Below are 22,175 nucleotides of genomic sequence, written 5' to 3'. Positions count from 1 at the left end.
GCCCCAAAAATGGCTTGAATTTGTTGCGAGAAATTTGCCCGAAAAATGGCTTGAACTTTTTGCGAGAAATTTGCCCGAAAAATGGCTCAGGTATTTTGCAAGACATTTGCCCCAAAAATGGCTCGAAATTTTTGCAAAAATATTGCCCGAAACAGGGCTCAGATTTTTTGAAAGACATTTGCCCGAAAAATGGCTCAGATTTTTGCAAGACATTTTCCCGAAACATGGCTTCGATTTTTGCAAGAAATTTGACCGAAACATGGCTCAGATTTGTTGAAAGGCATTTCCCCGAAAAATGGCTCAGATTTGTTGAAAGGCATTTGCCAGAAAAATGGCTCAAATGTTTTGCGATAATTTTTGCGATAAAATTTTTTGCGATAAGATAATTTTTGCGATAATTGCCTGAAAATTGACTCAAATTTTTTGCGAGAAATGTGCCCACAAATGGCTTGGATTTTTTGCAAGAAATTTATTTCATTTAATACACGAACTGGACGTGTCACACAAACAAACTTCCTTCATAAAGATGGAAAGAAAAGTTTTGCCTGAGGCAACAATAACACACAAACACACACGATGAAGATGCCATACAAAATATAAAACACAGGATTAATCATCTCAAACTTGCATATAATTGGTATTCAAGCTATGAAATCAAACTATGGTATAATTAGACATAACATTTTATGGTTAGATGAGACAACTTCGTCGAACCGTGCCGAAAGCTGGTTGGGCGCACTGCTGGAGGCCATAGGCCTTGTGGCATGCCTTAAAGCATGGGTGGTGTAAGCAAACACACTTAGGAAAGGGGCACGGATAACTTTAACATAATAGACATTCAAGATTTAAAAAATCAATACATGGCTAAATTAAATGTGAAAATATGGTTAAATTACACAACTTTGTGAAAGATGCTTAAGGCTGATTGGGGGCTCAATATTAAAGTAGGTCGCACAGAGGCATGATTTTAATTGGTCTGCCTGAGTGCACACTGACTTACTGAATGTCTGACTCACACTTTAACAATAGAGCTAATAATCTCAAATACACATACAATATCTTAGATACACCATCAATCAGAAATCCCTTTCCTGAACATTCTGGAACAGACAAAGCCCATGAGCAGCATTTCATATGGAAAGAAAGTCCATTCTACAAGACCTTTTTATCTGTTTGTGAATGTATGCACAATTAAAAGTTATAGTACTTACACATCCAAATGAGTCCCAGGAGAGAAGCCTTTAGCCCTGTAAAACACAAAGTCAATGCGTGGTTATAGTTAACGTACATGATGTGTGTTATCTGAAGTCGTAAACGGCTCGATATTTGGACTATGAGGTCATTGCGATCTGGACACATGGAAGGAACTATAACGACAACATACTAACTTTCAAACCAGTTGCTCAAAATATTCATCCACCACAATATATTTCCACGAGTGTGGTCACCCGTGGGAATCCCACGGGCATGGACGTGTGTGACATTTCGACAAATTGAGTTCGATGCTGCACCTGCACATTCAGGTTCACAAAATGGTTACTGTCAATATACCAGATCCACAAATAATCTAATCTACACAATGTATTTACTTCTGATAACATGTGAATGCATGTGCGTGCACGTGGGAAATACAGTTTGAAATGTGTGATTACATCTCATGTAAATGTGACTTTAAGAGCTCAAATCCTCTCCCTCCCCATCCCCCATCCCTCCCACATCACGCACATTGCACCAGGGAGTGGATCACCCACAGGGGAGTGGGACAGACACACACACACACACACACACCTTGTTTTTTGTCCCCCCGTCGCTCAGGGGAGCGAAAGGGGGACTGTGGCTTTCCCCCCCGTCCGTGTGGCCGTCCGTCCATCCGTCCATGCGTGCGTGCGTGCGGGCGTGCGTGCGTGCGTACGTGCGTGCGTAAGAGAAGGACCGCATTCGAATTTGGTGTGTGGGTGTAACCCACGTCCAAATCCAAGATGGCCGCCGCCATGTATGTCTGATGCCATGTATGTCTGAAACTTGTAACCTGCATATCTTGAAAAATAAGCGAAGTACCAACTTCTAATCTCGTGTGTGGGTGTATCTAGGCATAAGGAAGAACGCTATTGAAAATTGGGTCGCCACGTCAAAATCCAAGATGGCCGCCGCCATGTATGTCTGAACCTTGTGAGATGAATATCTTGAAAAATAAGCGAAGTACCAACTTCTAATGTGGTGTCTGGGTGTATCTCGGCATAAGGACGAATGCTATTGAAAATTGGGTCGCCCCGTCAAAATCCAAGATGGCCACCACCATATATATGTCTGAAACTTGTGAGCGAAATATCTCGAAAAATAAGCAAAGTACCAACGTCTAATCTGGTGTGTGGGTGTATCTAGGCAGAAGGAAGAACGCTGTTTAAAAGTGGGTCGCCACGTAAAAAGCCTAGATGGCCGCCGCGAAGTATGTCTGAAACTTGTGAGATGAATATCTTGAAAAATAAGCAAAGTACCAACTTCTAATTTGGTGAGTGGGTGTATCTCGGCATAAGGAAGAAAGCTATTGAAAATTGGGTCGCCACGTCAAAATCCAAGATGGCCGCCACCATATATATGTCTGAACCTTGTGAGCGAAATATCTTGAAAAATAAGCGAAGTACCAACTTCTAATCTGGTGTGTGGGTGTATCTAGGCACAAACAAGAACACTGTTTAAAATTGGGTCGCCACGTCAAAATCCAAGATGGCCGCCGCCATGTATGTCTGAATCTTGTGAGAAGAATATCTTGAAAGATAAGCGAAGTACCAACTTCTAATTTAGTGTGTGGGTGTATCTCGGCATAAGGAAGACTGCTATTGTAAAGTGGGTCGCCACGTCAAAATCCAGGACGGCCGCCACCATATATATGTCTGAACGCACGCGTGCGCACGCGTGCGTGCGTGAGTGCATGCATAAGCGAAGGACCGCATTCTAATTTGGTGTGTGGGTGCAACCCACGTCAAAATCCAAGATGGCCGCCGTCATGTATGTCTGATGCCATGTATGTCCGAACCTTGTAACCTGCATATCTTGAAAAATAAGCGAAGTACCAACTTCTAATTTGGTGTGTGGGTGTATCTCGGCATAAGGACGAACGCTATTGAAAATTGGGTCGCCACGTCAAAATCCAAGATGGCCGCCACCATATATATGTCTGAAATTTGTGAGCGAAATATCTCGAAAAATAAGGGAAGTACCAACGTCTAATCGGGTGTGTGGTGTGTGAACCCTGTGAGCGAAATATCTTGAAAAATAAGCGAAGTACCTTCTGGTGTGTAGGTGTATCTAGGCATAAGGAAGAACGCCATGAAAATTGGGTCGCCACGTCAAAATCCAAGATGGCCGCCTCCATGTATGTCTGACCCTTGTGAGCGAAATATCATATCATAGCATGTTTTCTGCGTGTTACACTTTGTCAACTCACATCACTTCCCCGACAAGGGGACCTAGGTGTAACGTGCGTGTGTGCATAAGCGAAGGACCACATTAGAATTTGGTGTGTGGGTGCAACCCACGTCAAGATCCAAGATGGCCGCCGCCATGTATGTCTGATGCCATCAGCGGAGCGAAAGGGGGACTATGGCTTTCCCCTCCGTCCGTGTGTCCGTCCGTCCGTGTGTCCGTCCGTACGTCCGTGCGTGCGTGCGTGCGTGTGTGCGGGCGTGCGTGCGTGCGTGCATGCATAAGCGAAGGACCGCATTCTAATTTGGTGTGTGGGTGCAACCCACGTCAAAATCCAAGATGGCCGCCGTCATGTATGTCTGATGCCATGTATGTCTGAACCTTGTAACCTCCATATCTCGAAAAATAAGGGAAGTACCAACGTCTAATCGGGTGTGTGGGTGTATCTAGGCACACGGAAGAACGCTGTTTAAAATCGGGTCGCCACGTCAAAAGCCAAGATGGCCGCCGCCATGTATGTCTGAAACCTGTGAGATGAATATCTTGAAAAATATGCAAAGTACCAACTTTTAATTTGGTGTGTGGGTGTATCTCGGCAAAAGGAAGAACGCTATTGAAAATTGGGTCGCCACGTCAAAATCCAAGATGGCCACCACCATATATATGTCTGAACCGTGTGAGCGAAATATCTTGAAAAATAAACGAAGTACCAACTTCTAATCTGGTGTGTGGGTGTATCTAGGCACAAGCAAGAACGATGTTTAAAATTGGGTCGGCACGTCAAAATCCAAGATGGCCGACGCCATGTATGTCTGATGCCATGTATGTCTGAACTTTGTAACCTGCATATCTTGAAAAATAAGCGAAGTACCAACTTCTAATCTGGTGTGTGGGTGTATCTGGGCATAAGGAAGAAGGCTATTGAAAATTGGGTCGCCACCTCAAAATCCAAGATGGCCGCCGCCATGTATGTCTGAACCTTGTGAGATGAATATCTTGAAAAATAAGCGAAGTACCAACCTCTAATTTGGTTTGTGGGTGTATCTCGGCAGAAGCACGAAAGCTATTGAAAATGGGGTCGCCACGTCAAAATCCAAGATGGCCGCCACCATATATATGTCTGAAACTTGTGAGCGAAATATCTCGAAAAATAAGCGAAGTACCAACCTCTAATCTGGTGTGTGGGTGTATCTAGGCAGAAGGAAGAACGCTGTTTAAAATCGGGTCGCCACGTCAAAATCCAAGATGGCCGCCGCCATGTATGTCTGATGCCATGTCTGTCTGAACCTTGTAACCTGCATATCTTGAAAAATAAACGAAGTACCAACTTCTAATCTGGTGTGTGGGTGTATCTAGGCATAAGGAAGAATGCTATTGAAAATTGGGTCGCCACGTCAAAATCCAAGATGGCCGCCGCCATGTATGTCTGAACCTTGTGAGATGAATATCTTGAAAAATAAGCAAAGTACCAACTTCTAATCTGGTGTGTCGGTGTATCTCGGCATAAGGACGAACGCTATTGAAAATTGGGTCGCCACATGAAAATCCAAGATGGCCGCCGCGATGTATGTCCGAACCTTGTGAGATGAATATCTTGAAAAATAAGCAAGGTACCAACTTCTAATTTGGTGTGTGGGTGTATCTCACCATACGGAAGAAGGCTGTTGAAAATTGGGTCGCCACATCAAAATCCAAGATGGCCGCCACCATATAAATGTCTGAACCTTGTGAGTGAAATATCTTGAAAAATAAGCGAAGTACCAACTTCTAATCTGGTGTGTGGGTGTATCTAGGCATAAGGAAGAACGCTATTGAAAATTGGGTCGCCATGTCAAAATCCAAGATAGCCGCCGCCATGTATGTCCGAACCTTGAGATGAATATCTTGAAATATAAGCGAAGTACCAACTTCTAATTTGGTGTGTGGGTGTATCTCGCCATAAGGAAGAACGCTATTGAAAATTGGGTCGCCACGTCAAAATCCAAGATGGCCGCCACCATATATATGCCTGAACCTTGTGAGCGAAATATCTCGAAAAATAAGCGAAGTACCAACTTCTAATCTGGTGCGTGGGTGTATCTAGGCACACGGAAGAACGCTGTTTAAAATTGGGTCGCCACGTCAAAATCCAAGATGGCCGCCGCCATGTATGTCTGAATCTTGTGAGAAGAATATCTTGAAAGATAAGCGAAGTACCAACTTCTAATTTGGTGTGTGGGTGTATCTCGGCATAAGGAAGACCGCTATTGTAAAGTGGGTCGCCACGTCAAAATCCAGGACGGCCGCCTCCATGTATGTCTGACCCTTGTGAGCGAAATATCATATCATCGCATGTTTTCTGCGTGTTCCACTTTGTCAACTCACATCACTTCCCCGACGGGGGACCTAGGCGTAACGCTTGTTATTTTGTTTCTCACAATTCTATCTCTTATGATTTTAAGTTCTCACGTCCAACGATGCTCCGATTCAATTCTAATGCCCAACGATGCTCCGATTATTATGTCCAATTACACACACACACACACACACACACACACACACACACACACACACACACACACACACACACACACACACAACGCTTTTGAAGTTAAGTAATTTTTCACAATTGTGTTTTTGTCGAAACTGTATCTATCCTTCGGTGTATGTACTTATAGTGTGTCTTTAGCAATATTATCGGTGTTAATTTTTCATACCTGCATGCAAAATCGTTGGTTAATTCGTGTCGCGTATTCTGAGGCCTCGTGTAGTAGGCTACCATGTCCGACCTTGGCTTGAGGCGTTGTTTTTCTCTCAGCGTTTCGTCGATTGCGCTGCAATTACTTTCATTCTCTGTTTCTCTGTTTTTCCCAGTCTTTTCACCCCATACTTCCTTCTGTAAAATCTCAACTAAAAAAAAAAAAAAACAGAAAAATATTTCCTTCTCTGTTCTTATTTGTTTATTCGTTGTTCTTATTTGTTCGTTCGTTCTTCGATCACGTTGTTCGTGATCACGTGATCACGTTGTTAAAATGATTAAACTTTCCCCTGAAGAACTGTATTCTGTCGTTGTACGTCATTGTAAGAACTGTATTACAACACCTTTTTCTTCTTCTAGAAAAGGATGCTTTCGACTTGCTCACCAAATCTATTCATTCCAAAAAAAAATTCCATCTCTTACAGTTCCTCTTTTCTACATTCCCGAAACTCTCCAGCACTCCACCCCTCCTTCAGCGTCCTCAAACGTATTTTTGACTCGAAGGTCTCAAGAAACTCATTTTGCAATAAATGTTCGTTTCCCATTAATCGTACACTTTTCAAAATCCAATCTCACCCCTCCCCTCCAAATCTTCCCCATCACCCCTTCCCTCCAAAACTTCCCCATCACCCCTCCCCTCCAAAACATCCCCATCACCCCTCCCCTACAAATCTACCCCCTTGCCCCTCCCCTCCAAATCTTCCCCATCACCCATCTCTTTCAAATATTCCCCCTTGCCCCTCCCCTCCTAATCTTCCCCATCACCCATCCCTTTCAAATCTTCCCCCTTGCCCCTCCCCTCCAAATCTTCCCCATCACCCCTTCCCTCCAAAACTTCCCCATCACCCCTCCCCTCCAAAACTTCCCCATCACCCCTACCCTCCAAATCTACCCACTTGCCCCTCCCCTCCAAATCATCCCCATCACCCATCTCTTTCAAATCTTTCCCCTTGCCCCTCCCCTCCAAATCTTCCCCATCACCCATCCCTTTCAAATCTCCCCCCTTGCCCATTCCCTCCTAAACTCCCCCCACTCCCCTCCCCTCCGAGACTCTGCCTCGCTCCTCACCTCCCCTCTCACCTCTCCTCCTCAAAGCGTCCTCCACGCTTCTTCCCCCTTCCAACTTTCACCTTCATCTCCCCCAACCTTCTGCCTCACTCTTCCCCCACCTCAAATAACACCTCACTGCGCCTCACCCAATCACCATCAAACCTTTTGTCCGCCCCATTCTTCCCTTTCTCCGAGCTATTCTGAAATCTCTGACACACCTTCAACAGCTCTCCCTACCTCTTCCTCCTCTTCCACATCTTACCCTACCCCTCCCCCCCCCCCCCTGTTCTGTATCCGATGCTCCCCCTTCCTCTTCATTAACGGTATGGACCTCAAACATCCAGGGCCTTTGCTCAAACTTGACTGATCTCTCCATACAGGTTGCTTCTGACAAACCAGACGTGATCTGCTTAAGAGAAACTTTCCTCCTTCATGACGTCTCTGATTCCTTGGTATCTCTCCCAGGTTACCCCTCCTTCGGTATGATAGACCTGAGCCTCGTCCTGGAGGTGGGGTTGCTATCTTTATAAAAAACTCTCTTCCTCACTCGCCCTGCACTGCCCTCTCTCCACTTCACCCCCAGGAATACCTTTGGCTACGGCTTCCCCTTCGCTCCCACCTTTTGTTCATATGTGTGTTGTACCGTCCACCAAACAGTGATGACTCCATCTTCATCTCGCTGTCTGATAATATGGACCAACTTCTATCTACCCATCCCAACTCTCTCTTCCTCATATGTGGTGATTTCAATTGTCACCATGTCAGTTGGCTGGGTGTGGGTACCTCTCTCACCAGCCATGGCTCTTCAGCAAAGGACTTCTGCGACTCACTGGGACTGACACAATCTGTGAATTTCCCGACCCGGTTCTCAGTCAACGGAGCATCTTCTCTTCTGGACTTGGTTATGACTAACTTCCCTGAAAATGTCTGCTGCTCTTCTTCTGCTCCAATCGGCTCATCTGATCATGTGCTTGTCAAAGTGGACATCTCTCTGACCATTCTCAAGGAGCCTCCTCAGCGTCGACGAGTCTGGCATTTCACTCAGGCCAACTGGCACGGTCTTCAAGCAGCCATCAATCATCTGGACTGGTCTCCCATCTCTACCGCCTCTGACATCAACTTATCCTGGGAATCCTTCCAAAGTAAATTGCTCTCTCATGCACAGATTTATCCCATCTCGTCTTCAGTTGTCATACCCTTCCTCCCGTCCATGGTGCACGGAATCCTGTGGTGAGGCTATTGCCCAGAAACAACTTGCTTTCGTCTCCTGGAAAGCTAATCCAACGGAAGGAAATCTCATTTCCTTTCACAAAGCCCGAAACAAGTGTATGTCCACCCTCAGGAGAGCCAGGAAACAATATCTCTCCGTTCTCAGGACCGAACTCTCTTATCTGTCTCCCTCTTCCAAATCCTGGTGGCGTCTGGTCAAATCTGTTTCTGGTGTTTGTTCCCCCTCCATCCCCTCCCTCACCTAAAACGGCTACACGGCTGACTCCGCACGTGAAAAAGCTGAATGCCTCAACTCTGTGTTTGCCTCTAAATCTTGTGTCCCAAACCCATCCCTCTCTGTACCCACCGAACCCAGTCGTACCCAGCTGCTCCTGGACTCTGTGTCCTTTCCTCCTGACAAGGTGGAAAAGTTTCTGTCAACCCTCGACTCTGATTCTGCAACTGGACCTGACGGCATCAGCCCACGGGTCATAAAATCCTGTTCTTCCGCTCTTTCACTCCCTCTCTCTGTTCTCTTCACCCTCTCTTTTGCTCAAGGTCATCTGCCATCTGCTTGGAAATCAGCCAACATCACCACTTTGCACAAAAAAGGTGCAAAAACAGATCCTAGCAACTACAGACCAATCAGCCTCCTCCCAATTATCAACAAAGTCATGGAATCCATCATTGCTTCAGATATGAAATCTTTCCTCTTCTCCAATGGCTTGATCTCTGATCATCAATTTGGTTTCAGACCTGGTCACTCTACTCTGGACATGCTGCTTCTGCTTTCTCAACAATGGATGGAGGTCCTCAATGCCAAACAGGAAATTAGAGCCGTCTCCCTTGACATATCACGTGCCTTCGATATGGTCTGGCACCCAGCTCTGCTCACCAAACTCTCCTCTTTTGGTATCCATGGAAATCTCCACGCATGGCTGGCGGACTTCCTCTCTAGTCGTAGTCAACGTGTGGCCCTGAATGGGTTTCTCTCATCTCCTCTTCCTGTTCAGGCTGGAGTTCCCCAAGGCAGTGTTCTGGGCCCTGTGCTTTTTCTGGTCTTCATCAATGATCTCTCTGACTCTCTTGAAAATCCTCTCTATCTCTTTGCTGATGACTCTACTCTCTGTCGCTCCATTCCTCATCCCTCAGATCGGCAGTCTGCAGCCTCCTCACTCTCTGCAGACGTGGACAAAATCACAGACTGGGCAAACAAGTGGAACATGTCTTTCAATCCTGACAAATCTCACACTCTTACGATGTCTCTCCGAAAAGACCGACTGGACAACCCTCCCATCCACTTTCTGAATAATCCTCTCCAAGAAGTTCTGTCACTCAAGCTTTTGGGTCTCACTATCTGCCATGATCGTTCCTGGGAAAACCACATTTCAAATCTGGCCTCCAAAGCCAGTCGCCGACTGGGCATCCTCCGTCGTGCGAAGTCCTTCCTTGGCACACCTGAGCTCCTCACCACATACAAGGCTTTCATCCGCAGCTCAATGGAATACTGCTCTCCCCTCTGGGCTGGTGCTCCTGCCTCACACCGAGCTCGGCTTCACGCTGTTGAAACCAAAGCTTTCAGAATCATTGGAATCTCCCGCGATGAAGCTAACTCCGAGGGCCTTTCACTTACTCACCGCAGGCAGGTTGGTGGTCTTTCTGTCTTCTACCGACTCCTCTCCGGCCTTGCTCCCCCAGCTCTCTCTGTGCTCTGTCCCCCAAATAATCCTACAGGTCGCACAAGATCTGCCTGCAACTCTCTTATGGTTAAACTGCCAAAATCAAGACTCTCTGCTCACCTTCACTCCTCCATTCCCCTTTTCTCCCACCTCTGGATCAAACTCCCCCACTCCCTTCAATCCCACTCCTCCCTCCAGGTCTTTAAAACAGCTGTTCACCACCATCTCTTATCTTCCCCCATCCAAAACCTTGATCTTTCTACCCCTGCTAATTTCACCCCAAATCCACCTTTTTGAAATACCAACTTCTGTCCTGGAAGTCCTTGGTGTCCTTGTGTTTTATACTTCTCCCACCCCCCCCCCCCCCCCTTCCCACGCCTCCTCCCCCCAAGCCCTCTCCCTCCCACATATCTCCCTGCTCTCAAATGTTGTGTTTGTGTGCTTCCCCTCCTCTCCCCATCTTGTCTTCCGCTCCCTCTTTTTATACATTTTGTTTGTCTGGTTGATTTGCTTGTGAAGTAAATGTTAGCTCTTTCACGAGCCTCGATTCAGTATACAAAAAAAAAAAAAAACACAATCCAATACTTCATCCGGATTCATTGCAGGTGCTCTTGTATATGTTTGCTGAGCACACATTACCTTCCAATGTCTTTGTTGCTCAGCATCCCGTGCAAGTCTGTGTTAACGTTCATTGGCGGTCTCATTCTGTTCCCTCATTATTTAATTCATTTTGGAGAGAGGATTCACAAACACGAGTGGCGACACGTAAAGGATGCTCCGCCCTTCTCCCCAAGTGCAGAGTACCTAATTGCAACTTGTTATTGTGACTACGTCTTGTTACGTGCTCCTCCCCAAACCCCGTTAACGGTGTACCTCCGAGCCCCGGGAGGAGTCACGGCAGAAAGATGTGTTATTCTGTATGCCAAGGATCAATGGTGAAACCACACCAATTGTTACCAACAAACAAGTAATGTATTAAGGTCACACAAGAATAACGGTACAGTAAAAATATTAATCAAAAGTACAATCAATATATATCATTCCTATGATGCTACCATCAGTTTCGTAATATATAACTCACTGTGCTCCAAGTGAGCGAAAAGAACATCCCCAATGTCTCTTTCCCGGCTTCAAGCCAAAGTTGATTCCGGCTTCAAGCCAAAGTCGATCCACTCCAGTGATTGTCCGTACGATGTCGTATCGAGACCAGAATCCCATTGGGTTGGCAGTTACACTGCCAAAGATGGGCGAAGGTGTCCTCGAGAAGCGACGGGGAAATCCCACCTTCAGGTATGGACGTTTGATGGCTCTCAATCGGCGAACTGTAGATTTCCCACTCAAAAGCCACGTTACACACACACACACACCAAATTAACGTCTGGATGCGGTGAGAATGGTTGAAGCGAAGTGAAAAACCTTGAGCGATGCACAAAGCGTGTGAGTCAAAATGGCCGACGGCCCGTTCTCGTGGTGTAATGGCACTCTGATGATTCTCTCCGGAATCATCCGCAAAACCTGTCCATGCAGGTTTATCTGTCACAGCGATGACAACTCTGTCGCAGGAATCCCTTTCCCGGGAAACCCAAAGTTCACTCGTGACCCTCGTTCGCCAATCGTTCGCTCCAGACCTCGAAGCAGCTAGGCTTCTTGTCCGGCTCACTCGCTCTGCCTTCTCTCCCCTTCTTCCTCTTCATCGTCGTCCGGTTCCGGTTTCATTTAAAACATTAACTTTTTTACCTTTTGAAAATAGTAATCTCTATTTCCCTCAAACGACAACAATAATAGTTCATGGAATCAAAAATGTTTACAGTGGATGAAAACCACAACAACAGAAGTGACGAATCCGTAACAGTCTAAAGAATGAAACATTCCGACGATATAAAGAATACAGCTCAAATGGAAAAGTCCCTTGGAAAAAAGTATTTTGGGCGGTGTATAAGAACATTAGATTGCACCTTTGTGTCCCACGAAAACCAATGTTACTCTTTTCGTTACAGCATACAAAATGACATTTTTAAAAATTAAAGATTTCAAATAAACTTATTTAAAGTGTACGTGGACATAACGTATAAAATCAAGAACTAAAAAATAACTCTCGGCAATCTCCCGTCTGTGTTTATTTATTTATTTTACACTTGTGAATTACATGTCCATGCACACGTGAAATGGAGTTTGTTTGTCAATCCTGGATGCGAGAACACAATTCAGCCTTGTAAACTCGTGCGGAAAAAAACAAAACAAAACATCGATGGAATTAATGGTGTGTTTAAACAGGATTACCTCTACTTCCATACAATAATGATGAATGAAATTAGAACGAAGAATATGTCGGCAATTTTCCGTCTGCGGCGATAGTGAAAGAAGCTGTGCCCTTCTCCCCACATTATTGTGACGACGTATAAATTAAATATTTCATCGTGATGACTGTCATCAAATGGAAAAGTCCGCCACGAATTTTTAATATGTCTCGGCATTTTCCGGTCTGTTATTTTAGGCGGTGTATGACAGATCGTGCCACGAATTTCTAAAATGTCAGCGATTTCCGTGTTTGCGTGAATTTTCTCAATTATTGCTGACACCGAGTCTAAAACCATCGATAAAAATGAAATCAGATGGTGAGTTAGATTGGAGATAAAGGCGCGAGAGAGTGTCAATGGCCTTCTATGTTATAGGCCTTTGAATATGCATTTCGTTCTATAAACGGAAACTTTCATCGAATTTTCTTCCCGTTTTTTTTCAACCGAATCTAAAACCATGATAGCGTCTGTGGAAAAATGAAATGAGATATCGAATTAGAGTTGAAATAAAACTGTGAGAGAGAGAAAGACACCACGGGCCTAACAAAAGAGGCCTCAAAGCTATGTGAGGAAACAAAATGGTGGATATTTGTTTTTGAAGCCCCTCCCAGACCGGGGTAGCCACTCCCCCGGACAGACATATCACAGAATCACCTACGGAGAATATATATATATGGATTAGTCTACTCAAACAATTCAATGTATCGAGTAGCCAAATAACTCAGATATGGTAAACAAAGTGCTCTCACCTGGCCACACCAGACCTATTTGTTTCTGGATTTGATTTCAATCAGTTGTTTCAATGCAATACATATAGTATATATATATATATATATATATATATACATATATATATATATATATACATATACATATATATATATATATATATATATATATATATATATATATATATATTGTTACAGATCGCGGTTTAGATGTTATGATGACCGAGCGGTGGTGTATTACCGCGACCTAACAGGATCCCCGACTCACCCGATTCCACCCAAACGTTGGCCGGGTCGCACCGCAGCTAGTCAATAGGGAAAAGACGAAAACGACGAAATGCAAGAGGAAAAGGAATAAAACGAGAAGACGGACAGAAGAGTAATTGGATTTATTATTTACACACGCAAAAAGGAGCAATCAAGGTTTATTTACAACACACATAAGACGCAGGTGACACAGGGAAAATACTAGCTTACCTACAGACTTAATTAAATACCCAGGGACAGAACAAACAAAACAAACTCACGTATACAAGAAGGGTGGAAAGGCAGGAGGTGGATGGCTGGAGGGAGAGGAAAGGTCCAAGGGGGTCCTGCAGCTCAACCGGCGCGTTTAGCAGCCGCCGTTCCTTTACGGCCCTGCTCCAAACCGCCGTTCAGGCCCCCTTTGGCTGTTGGGTGTTCTTGCTGCTGCGGCCTCCGTCCGCTGCGTTCCCAGGACTTGTCTGACTCGTTGGTCCAAACCCTCAACTCTTTCTTGGTCCCTCACTCTTTACCACCGACTCCTCACCGCAACCAACGCAACCACTTGACCACCACCTCTACTGACTGACTCTTCACCACTCTCCACTTGACGACCGACTCTCAACCAACTCAGACCAACTCACCACTCACTTCCGTTTGCGCCTTTTATAGCGCCTCCAGCGATTACGCCGCCGGCGTTTTGGACACGCCCATCGGGGTGCTCACCTCGGCCCTGGTTGGTCGCGCGACCCTCGGGCTCCCCCCTCGATGACGACGGGCGGGTACGCCCCTCCTCCCCTCTATGACGAGGTGGAGACACGCCTTTCTTCTCAGACCCTGCCTCGTGGTCAATGGCGGTTATTGGAGGGGAGGTGATTGAGAATCGAGGGCTCAGCAATGACGAGAGGGGATGTAAATGGCAATCGAGGGTTGACAATCACGAGAGGGGATGTAAAAGGGAATGGAGATTTTGGGGATGGGAAGGAAAGGGAGATTTTGGGGATGGGAAGGAAAGGGGATCTATTCTCTTTCACTGGTGCAATGGAGTACTTCAATTAATGGGAGACACAGCCTTACCCTAAAACACAGAATAAGAGATAACTATCAACAGGGGTATTCTATTATTTGGCTGATGTGTATGCTTGTGGACTAATTATGGGATGCCCTTTCACCTTTACACAGCTCCGGAGGTAGGGGGGCGCAGAATAAACAATAATAATAATAGTACAGCACACAATCAAAAAATATACAGTCCTCATCTCCGCAACACTGCACCCTCCTCCTCTTAGGCACGTCCCGAGCCTACAACTTTTACTTTTAGTGTGACACGTAGGTGTAGTTCCCTCTACTTTTAACCTGACCCTGAGTGCGACAGTTTTAAAACATAAATAAATGTGTCCCGCTGCTCCATTGCACCCTGCCTAACAGACTTACGCCCACAGTTAACCGAATTGCGGAATGGTCTTCAAACTATACACTGACGGTGGGAAGCATTATTTACAATGACGCTATTTTTATTTACAAAACTAACCCAGGACCTGTAATTGTTCTTTCTGGGGGGGAGACAGTCTGCTCTGCATTGACGCACCATTAAAGCACCCAAAAACGCACCAATACACACCCAAGCACCAATCGGTGCAGTCACCATAGTTCATCAGTGTTCCATAAAAATAAAATCAACAACCCCTAACCCTGCAGGTGATCTCTTGCTCTTCGGCTCCCTCTGCTGGTTATTATTATTTTCCTGGTGTTGTCATCTTCCCTTGCTGGCGGCCTATTTGCAATAAAAGAATGCACCTAACGTGTCCGTTTTTATTTTATTTATGGCCCACAGGGGCCGACTATGTGTGGTTCACCTGTGGGGCATCGGTGCCCTGTGGCCAAGGTCCGCCAGCAAGATTTCGGGCCCTCATGGCCGGTTCCAGCAGAGGGGCCATGCCCCAACCCATGGGGTCCATAGGTGGTGCTCGGCCACAGACATGTGGTCCATAATGTGGTGCATCGATGCAGACAGCTGGTTCTGAGAGTGCCGGGCGCACAATGGCCGACCCACGCACGCTCCCCTCGGCACCCAGTGGCGCACAGGTCATGTGGGAGACAAAAGGGGAAAGACAATTGAGCGAGGGGTAAGGTCACAAGGGTACACATCAATAAGGCAATGCAAGGCGAAATGCGTACGGAGGGCGAAGTGAGAAAGCTCGTCCCTACCGTACGTCACCCCCCTGTCACCTACCCTACCCTTGCCCTTACCCCATATGTACAAAAATCTACACATTTACAAATTCGTCACTACTGTCACGTCTTCCCCATATTTCCCCTATACCAAATTCGTCTCCACAATCCCTCTACTTCAAAATTTGCCATCACCAAATTCATCATCAATCCTCATAAGGAGGCAGAGATGGAACATCAAAGCACAATGTCACACCCACGTCATGATGCGTCTCACAATCCAAACATTTGCACAGTAAAAAATAATCAAAACATGGCATGGTGTGGAGTACATGTCACCTCAGGTGAGTGGATGCAGATGGTGTGAGGAGATCCTTCATCCTAACTACTTTCTAAATGACATTAACACACTTTACACTACCCGGGGTCTTTCCCTGCCAATCCATTGGCCACTTACACTATGGGTTCTAAAAACCAATTCCCATTGACCAAACTGTGGTGCTTCCCAATTTGGGGTCTCACTCCCCCGATTCATCTCCCGGTGCCTTCGCACAATTTCTGGGCTGCGACGTGTAGCTCTCCCAGCAGGTCTACCCACCTGCACACCTCCACCACTGCAGTTGCCACCCGAGCTTACCTAGCTCCTCACCCTAACCTAACTAACTGGGGAAGGCCCTCTCCTGGCTCTGTCACCCCACTGGTGCCCTCTGGCACTGGGCTACCCGGGTTCGTCCTCCGGATCCTCGGGCCCCATCCACAACAACTACTACCGGCTCCCAGAGCCCACCTGCGGCCTCACCTGGCCGACATCCTCACAGTGGTGGAGCGCCCAACCAACTACACACACTAACAGGCTACACGCCCAGCCATTTCCACAACACTAATGCACCCATCCACAGACCATTCTTTCACCCGCACCACAGATGCCAATATCCAACCACAATTTACCTGTACCCTCTACCTAACACTTACACTACCCGCCCCGGGTATCCGTGATGGGGGTCCACTCTTCCCCCATTCACACCTTCGCACCATCCACTCCACTCCACAATTTCCACCATACTCACTCCACGACCATCCATTCCAATACTCCATTTATTCCACACAGCCACATACACCTGTTTGTTGCACACCTGTGCAATCACCTGGTGCCACCTGCACCCTCCTCCTCTTCCTGGACCAGTTGGTCAACACAACACACATCACCACTACTCCCTCATACACTGCTCCACACACCTGTTCAGTTGCACACCTGTGCAATCACACCTGTTCAATTCTCACACACACGGCATCATCTCAGCTAACTACTCCCCTCTGAAACTTGCGCTTCCCAGTCGTCCCTTTAAACTATTGCGCTCCCTCGTCATTATAATCCACACTAAACTACCTGCGGCCCCACTACAGGTATCAGTCACTATCTAACCTTACCGTCACCTAATGTCATCTTCGCTAGATCCCTAACAATATAACCTAACCCACTCGGGCTAGTTTCCACTGCCATACACCCCATAATCTATAGCTCCTTTGCCCCCACCATGGGAAGGGTGGCAGGGATGCCACCCTTACCCACCGGGCCCATCGCTCACTACCAATTTTGCACATCAAATTTCAACAAATCAAAAATTTGCCAATCACTACCCATCATCTGCCAATCATTACTGCCAATCCTTTGCCAATCATCAAATTTTGTTTTTTTTCTAATTTTGGGTCCAAAACACTAACCTCATCACCCGTCTACTTATTAGGTCCTCTCGGTGCGCCAATTCACATCTACAGCCCGGCTTCGTACAGCCGAGCAATGAACGCGGGTTCTTTTGTGCCAACGGCTGGATACGTCCCGCATTCGTGGCAGGGACGGGGGCTTACCCGGGCCGAGATCCCATGCACCACCTTGGCGTGGAGCCATCCAATGTCCCGATCTCGACCTGCCGGCACGTCTCAATAGAAAGTGGTCGCCATTACGACCCTTCCTATCGGGCTGCCCGCTCCGCCTAGTGGAGCCCGGACGCGGCCGTTCCAAGCGAGGCACAGCGTGGATCGTGTACGGCGGTTCTTTCGAAACCGCCGTGGTTCGGATCCCCGCTGGTCCTCGCGGCACGCGAAGCTGCCCGACGCGCACCGAGGGCCCGATTCGGCTATAAGTCGTTCTAACCTTTAACCCGGTTACCGTCGATGCTTCACCTGCATGCTTACAAGCATACGCTACCCCTTTCTTGCTCATACATGCAGCTGTTTCCATGCTCCTCGTCGTACCTTTTCTTACACACCTCGGTACACTCATTCCGCTCACCGACTTGGTCACACACCTGACCACCGAACACCTTGGCACACATTCGTCGCTCGCACACCTCACCAACACACCTCTTCGCGCCCCTTTCTCGGTCACCTCCTTTGTGACAATCACAGGTGTGCTCTCACCCGCGCACCCAACCACGTGCCTCACGACCAACTCAAGTGTGCATTCCCACACACGCTCTACCATTCCAGGTGTGCATCCTTCCATTCCAGGTGTACATCCTCGCTCACCTGTCACAACCAACTCACGCTCCGTGTTATTCTCACTACTTCCACCTCCATTCTTGACAGCGCACTCCCCCTTACTCTCGACGGCACACTCTTTCCTCATGCACCCGTCCGTTACACACCTTTCTCGCGCACCCTGTCCCGTTACATCCTCTGTAACACTCACCACAGGCGTACACTTCCTCGTTACATCCTCTGTAACACTCACCACAGGTGTACACTCTCTCATTACTTCCTCTGTAACACTCACCACACCGCGCTTCCATGTACTCCCTCGCACACGCGCTTCGACCAACTCGCTCCTGACGGCACACTCACTCCTCGGCGTGCACTTTTTCCTCACACACCCCATGGTCGGACATTCTCGCACACCTCTTTTTTCGCACACCAGACCTGTCGCACACTTCACCAACGGCCTCTCACGAACACCCGGATCCAAACCAATCCCCAAGCCGACTGAAGCTTTCCTCACATCATATACATTGCCACTCACCTCCGTACCTCGTCTCCGCACCTCCTTTGCCACCTGCAAACTCTTTATTTGGTGAGTGAGCATCAATCACATCATGAGTTGAGCACCGACCTTGCACATATTCCATCACCTCCTCCTGGATTTCTCTTTTAGTTTCTGTCCGTCCCTTCTTAATTTCACTCACCTCTTCTTCCACTTCCTCTAATTTTTGTTTAACCTCTTTTATTTCTCGGTGCGTCTCCTCGAGTTCGTCCTCTAAGGCTACCGTGACCGTCTCTATGTGCATCCTCACCTGCCGGTCCTTTGTCTCCATTATCTCTGTCACCTCGTCCACCCTCATTGTCAGTTCCTCCCGTACCATCTGACATTGCCTCTGCGTCGCTATTAATTCGTTTTTAATTTCTTTTTGTGTCGCCTTTAACCCTCCTAGTACCTCAGTGTTCTTTTGAACCTGCTCCACTAGTTCTTTTTGTCCCTCCGTCAGCTGCTCCACCTCCTCCGTCAGATCTTCTATTACCCCTTGTAACTTTGCCGTATTATTTCTCACCTCTTTCTCCATACGCTTCTCACCTCGCTTTACCTCCTCGCGTAGCCCCGAGACCTCCTCACCCACACCTCGTCGTATCTCCTCCTTCATCTCCTCCCTTTCTTTTGTAGATGCCGCCCTCATCTGTCCCAATTCATCCCTCTGAGCATTCAGTTTGGTTTCTACCCCGATTTTTACCTCCTCTATCTGCTCTCCCATTTGTTTAATTTCTCTGGCGGATTGCTCCCCTATCTCCCGCAATTTGTCCTCCATCCTATTTTCTAGCCCCATTAACCCATTTTTCATCCCCTCTATCTGATTCTCCTGGGCAGCCATTCTATTTTCCACCCCCGTTAACCCATGTTTCACCTCTTTTATCCCGTTGTCTAACCCCTCAAAATTATTGTCTAACTTCTCACCGGTACCCCTCGCTTCGTCCCTCATTACCCCCATTTGGTTATTCTGAGCCTCCATCCGGTTCCCCATTACCCCCATTTTTGCTTCCAATCGCTCCCCCTGAGCATCCATTTTTGCCATCATTTGAATCATAAAGACTCGCATGTACTCTGGCATCTCTGGCTCGGCTGCCGCGACCACGGGCGCAGCGCAATTTGGTGCCGCTACACCCACGTGCGCGAGGACGCCATCTTGTGCGTCTGATACTCCCTCAACCGCCTCCTCATTGCTCCCCTCCATTTGATCCTGGGTTACTCCTAACCCCTCCTCTAGCTCACCCACCGGCATTCGATCGCCTTGACCAGCCATGGCGCGATTTCAAAATTCGGGTTTTATAAAACAAAACAAATTTCGGCCGCTCCAAATTTTGACCAAATTTTTTCTAGATGTTTTTAAAAAAAATTTGGTTCGGGCCCCGAATCTCACTCCCAGACACCAATTGTTACAGATCGCGGTTTAGATGTTATGATGACCGAGCGGTGGTGTATTACCGCGACCTAACAGGATCCCCGACTCACCCGATTCAACGCAAACGTTGGCCGGGTCGCACCGCAGCTAGTCAATAGGGAAAAGACGAAAACGACGAAATGCAAGAGGAAAAGGAATAAAACGAGAAGACGGACAGAAGAGTAATTGGATTTATTATTTACACACGCAAAAAGGAGCAATCAAGGTTTATTTACAACACACATAAGACGCAGGTGACACAGGGAAAATACTAGCTTACCTACAGACTTAATTAAATACCCAGGGACAGAACAAACAAAACAAACTCACGTATACAAGAAGGGCGGAAAGGCAGGAGGTGGATGGCTGGAGGGAGAGGAAAGGTCCAAGGGGGTCCTGCAGCTCAACCGGCGCGTTTAGCAGCCGCCGTTCCTTTACGGCCCTGCTCCAAACCGCCGTTCAGGCCCCCTTTGGCTGTTGGGTGTTCTTGCTGCTGCGGCCTCCGTCCGCTGCGTTCCCAGGACTTGTCTGACTCGTTGGTCCAAACCCTCAACTCTTTCTTGGTCCCTCACTCTTTACCACCGACTCCTCACCGCAACCAACGCAACCACTTGACCACCACCTCTACTGACTGACTCTTCACCACTCTCCACTTGACGACCGACTCTCAACCAACTCAGACCAACTCACCACTCACTTCCGTTTGCGCCTTTTATAGCGCCTCCAGCGATTACGCCGCCGGCGTTTTGGACACGCCCATCGGGGTGCTCACCTCGGCCCTGGTTGGTCGCGCGACCCTCGGGCTCCCCCCTCGATGACGACGGGCAGGTACGCCCCTCCTCCCCTCTATGACGAGGTGGAGACACGCCTTTCTTCTCAGACCCTGCCTCGTGGTCAATGGCGGTTATTGGAGGGGAGGTGATTGAGAATCGAGGGCTCAGCAATGACGAGAGGGGATGTAAATGGCAATCGAGGGTTGGCAATCACGAGAGGGGATGTAAAAGGGAATGGAGATTTTGGGGATGGGAAGGAAAGGGAGATTTTGGGGATGGGAAGGAAAGGGAGATTTTGGGGATGGGAAGGAAAGGGGATCTATTCTCTTTCACTGGTGCAATGGAGTACTTCAATTAATGGGAGACACAGCCTTACCCTAAAACACAGAATAAGAGATAACTATCAACAGGGGTATTCTATTATTTGGCTGATGTGTATGCTTGTGGACTAATTATGGGATGCCCTTTCACCTTTACACAGCTCCGGAGGTAGGGGGGCGCAGAATAAACAATAATAATAATAGTACAGCACACAATCAAAAAATATACAGTCCTCATCTCCGCAACACTGCACCCTCCTCCTCTTAGGCACGTCCCGGGCCTACAACTTTTACTTTTAGTGTGACACGTAGGTGTAGTTCCCTCTACTTTTAACCTGACCCTGAGTGCGACAGTTTTAAAACATAAATAAATGTGTCCCGCTGCTCCATTGCACCCTGCCTAACAGACTTACGCCCACAGTTAACCGAATTGCGGAATGGTCTTCAAACTATACACTGACGGTGGGAAGCATTATTTACAATGACGCTATTTTTATTTACAAAACTAACCCAGGACCTGTAATTGTTCTTTCTGGGGGGGAGACAGTCTGCTCTGCATCGACGCACCATTAAAGCACCCAAAAACACACCAATACACACCCAAGCACCAATCGGTGCAGTCACCATAGTTCATCAGTGTTCCATAAAAATAAAATCAACAACCCCTAACCCTGCAGGTGATCTCTTGCTCTTCGGCTCCCTCTGCTGGTTATTATTATTTTCCTGGTGTTGTCATCTTCCCTTGCTGGCGGCCTATTTGCAATAAAAGAATGCACCTAACGTGTCCGTTTTTATTTTATTTATGGCCCACAGGGGCCGACTATGTGTGGTTCACCTGTGGGGCATCGGTGCCCTGTGGCCAAGGTCCGCCAGCAAGATTTCGGGCCCTCATGGCCGGTTCCAGCAGAGGGGCCATGCCCCAACCCATGGGGTCCATAGGTGGTGCTCGGCCACAGACATGTGGTCCATAATGTGGTGCATCGATGCAGACAGCTGGTTCTGAGAGTGCCGGGCGCACAATGGCCGACCCACGCACGCTCCCCTCGGCACCCAGTGGCGCACAGGTCATGTGGGAGACAAAAGGGGAAAGACAATTGAGCGAGGGGTAAGGTCACAAGGG

At 47.5% G+C, this 22,175-nt stretch overlaps 1 protein-coding gene across 7 annotated transcripts in view; it reads right to left on the bottom strand.

Moving 5' to 3' along the window:
* The window catches only part of LOC137424912 (uncharacterized), a 130,427-nt gene that overhangs the window by 57,038 nt on the left and 51,214 nt on the right, over nt 1-22,175 (bottom strand). For all 7 annotated transcript variants that reach the window (XM_068112809.2, XM_078776080.1, XM_078776077.1 and 4 more), the window contains one exon: nt 1,212-1,247. In XM_068112809.2, the coding sequence (XP_067968910.2) occupies nt 1,212-1,247 (36 nt within the window). The remainder of the gene's footprint in view (nt 1-1,211; nt 1,248-22,175) is intronic.

The sequence above is a fragment of the Myxine glutinosa genome, chromosome 4 (assembly GCF_964187855.1).
Source record: "Myxine glutinosa chromosome 4, kmMyxGlut1.1, whole genome shotgun sequence".
Classification (NCBI taxonomy): domain Eukaryota; kingdom Metazoa; phylum Chordata; class Myxini; order Myxiniformes; family Myxinidae; genus Myxine; species Myxine glutinosa.
Note: the sequence above shows the minus strand (reverse complement) of the source record. Positions and strands in the feature narration are given on the sequence as shown.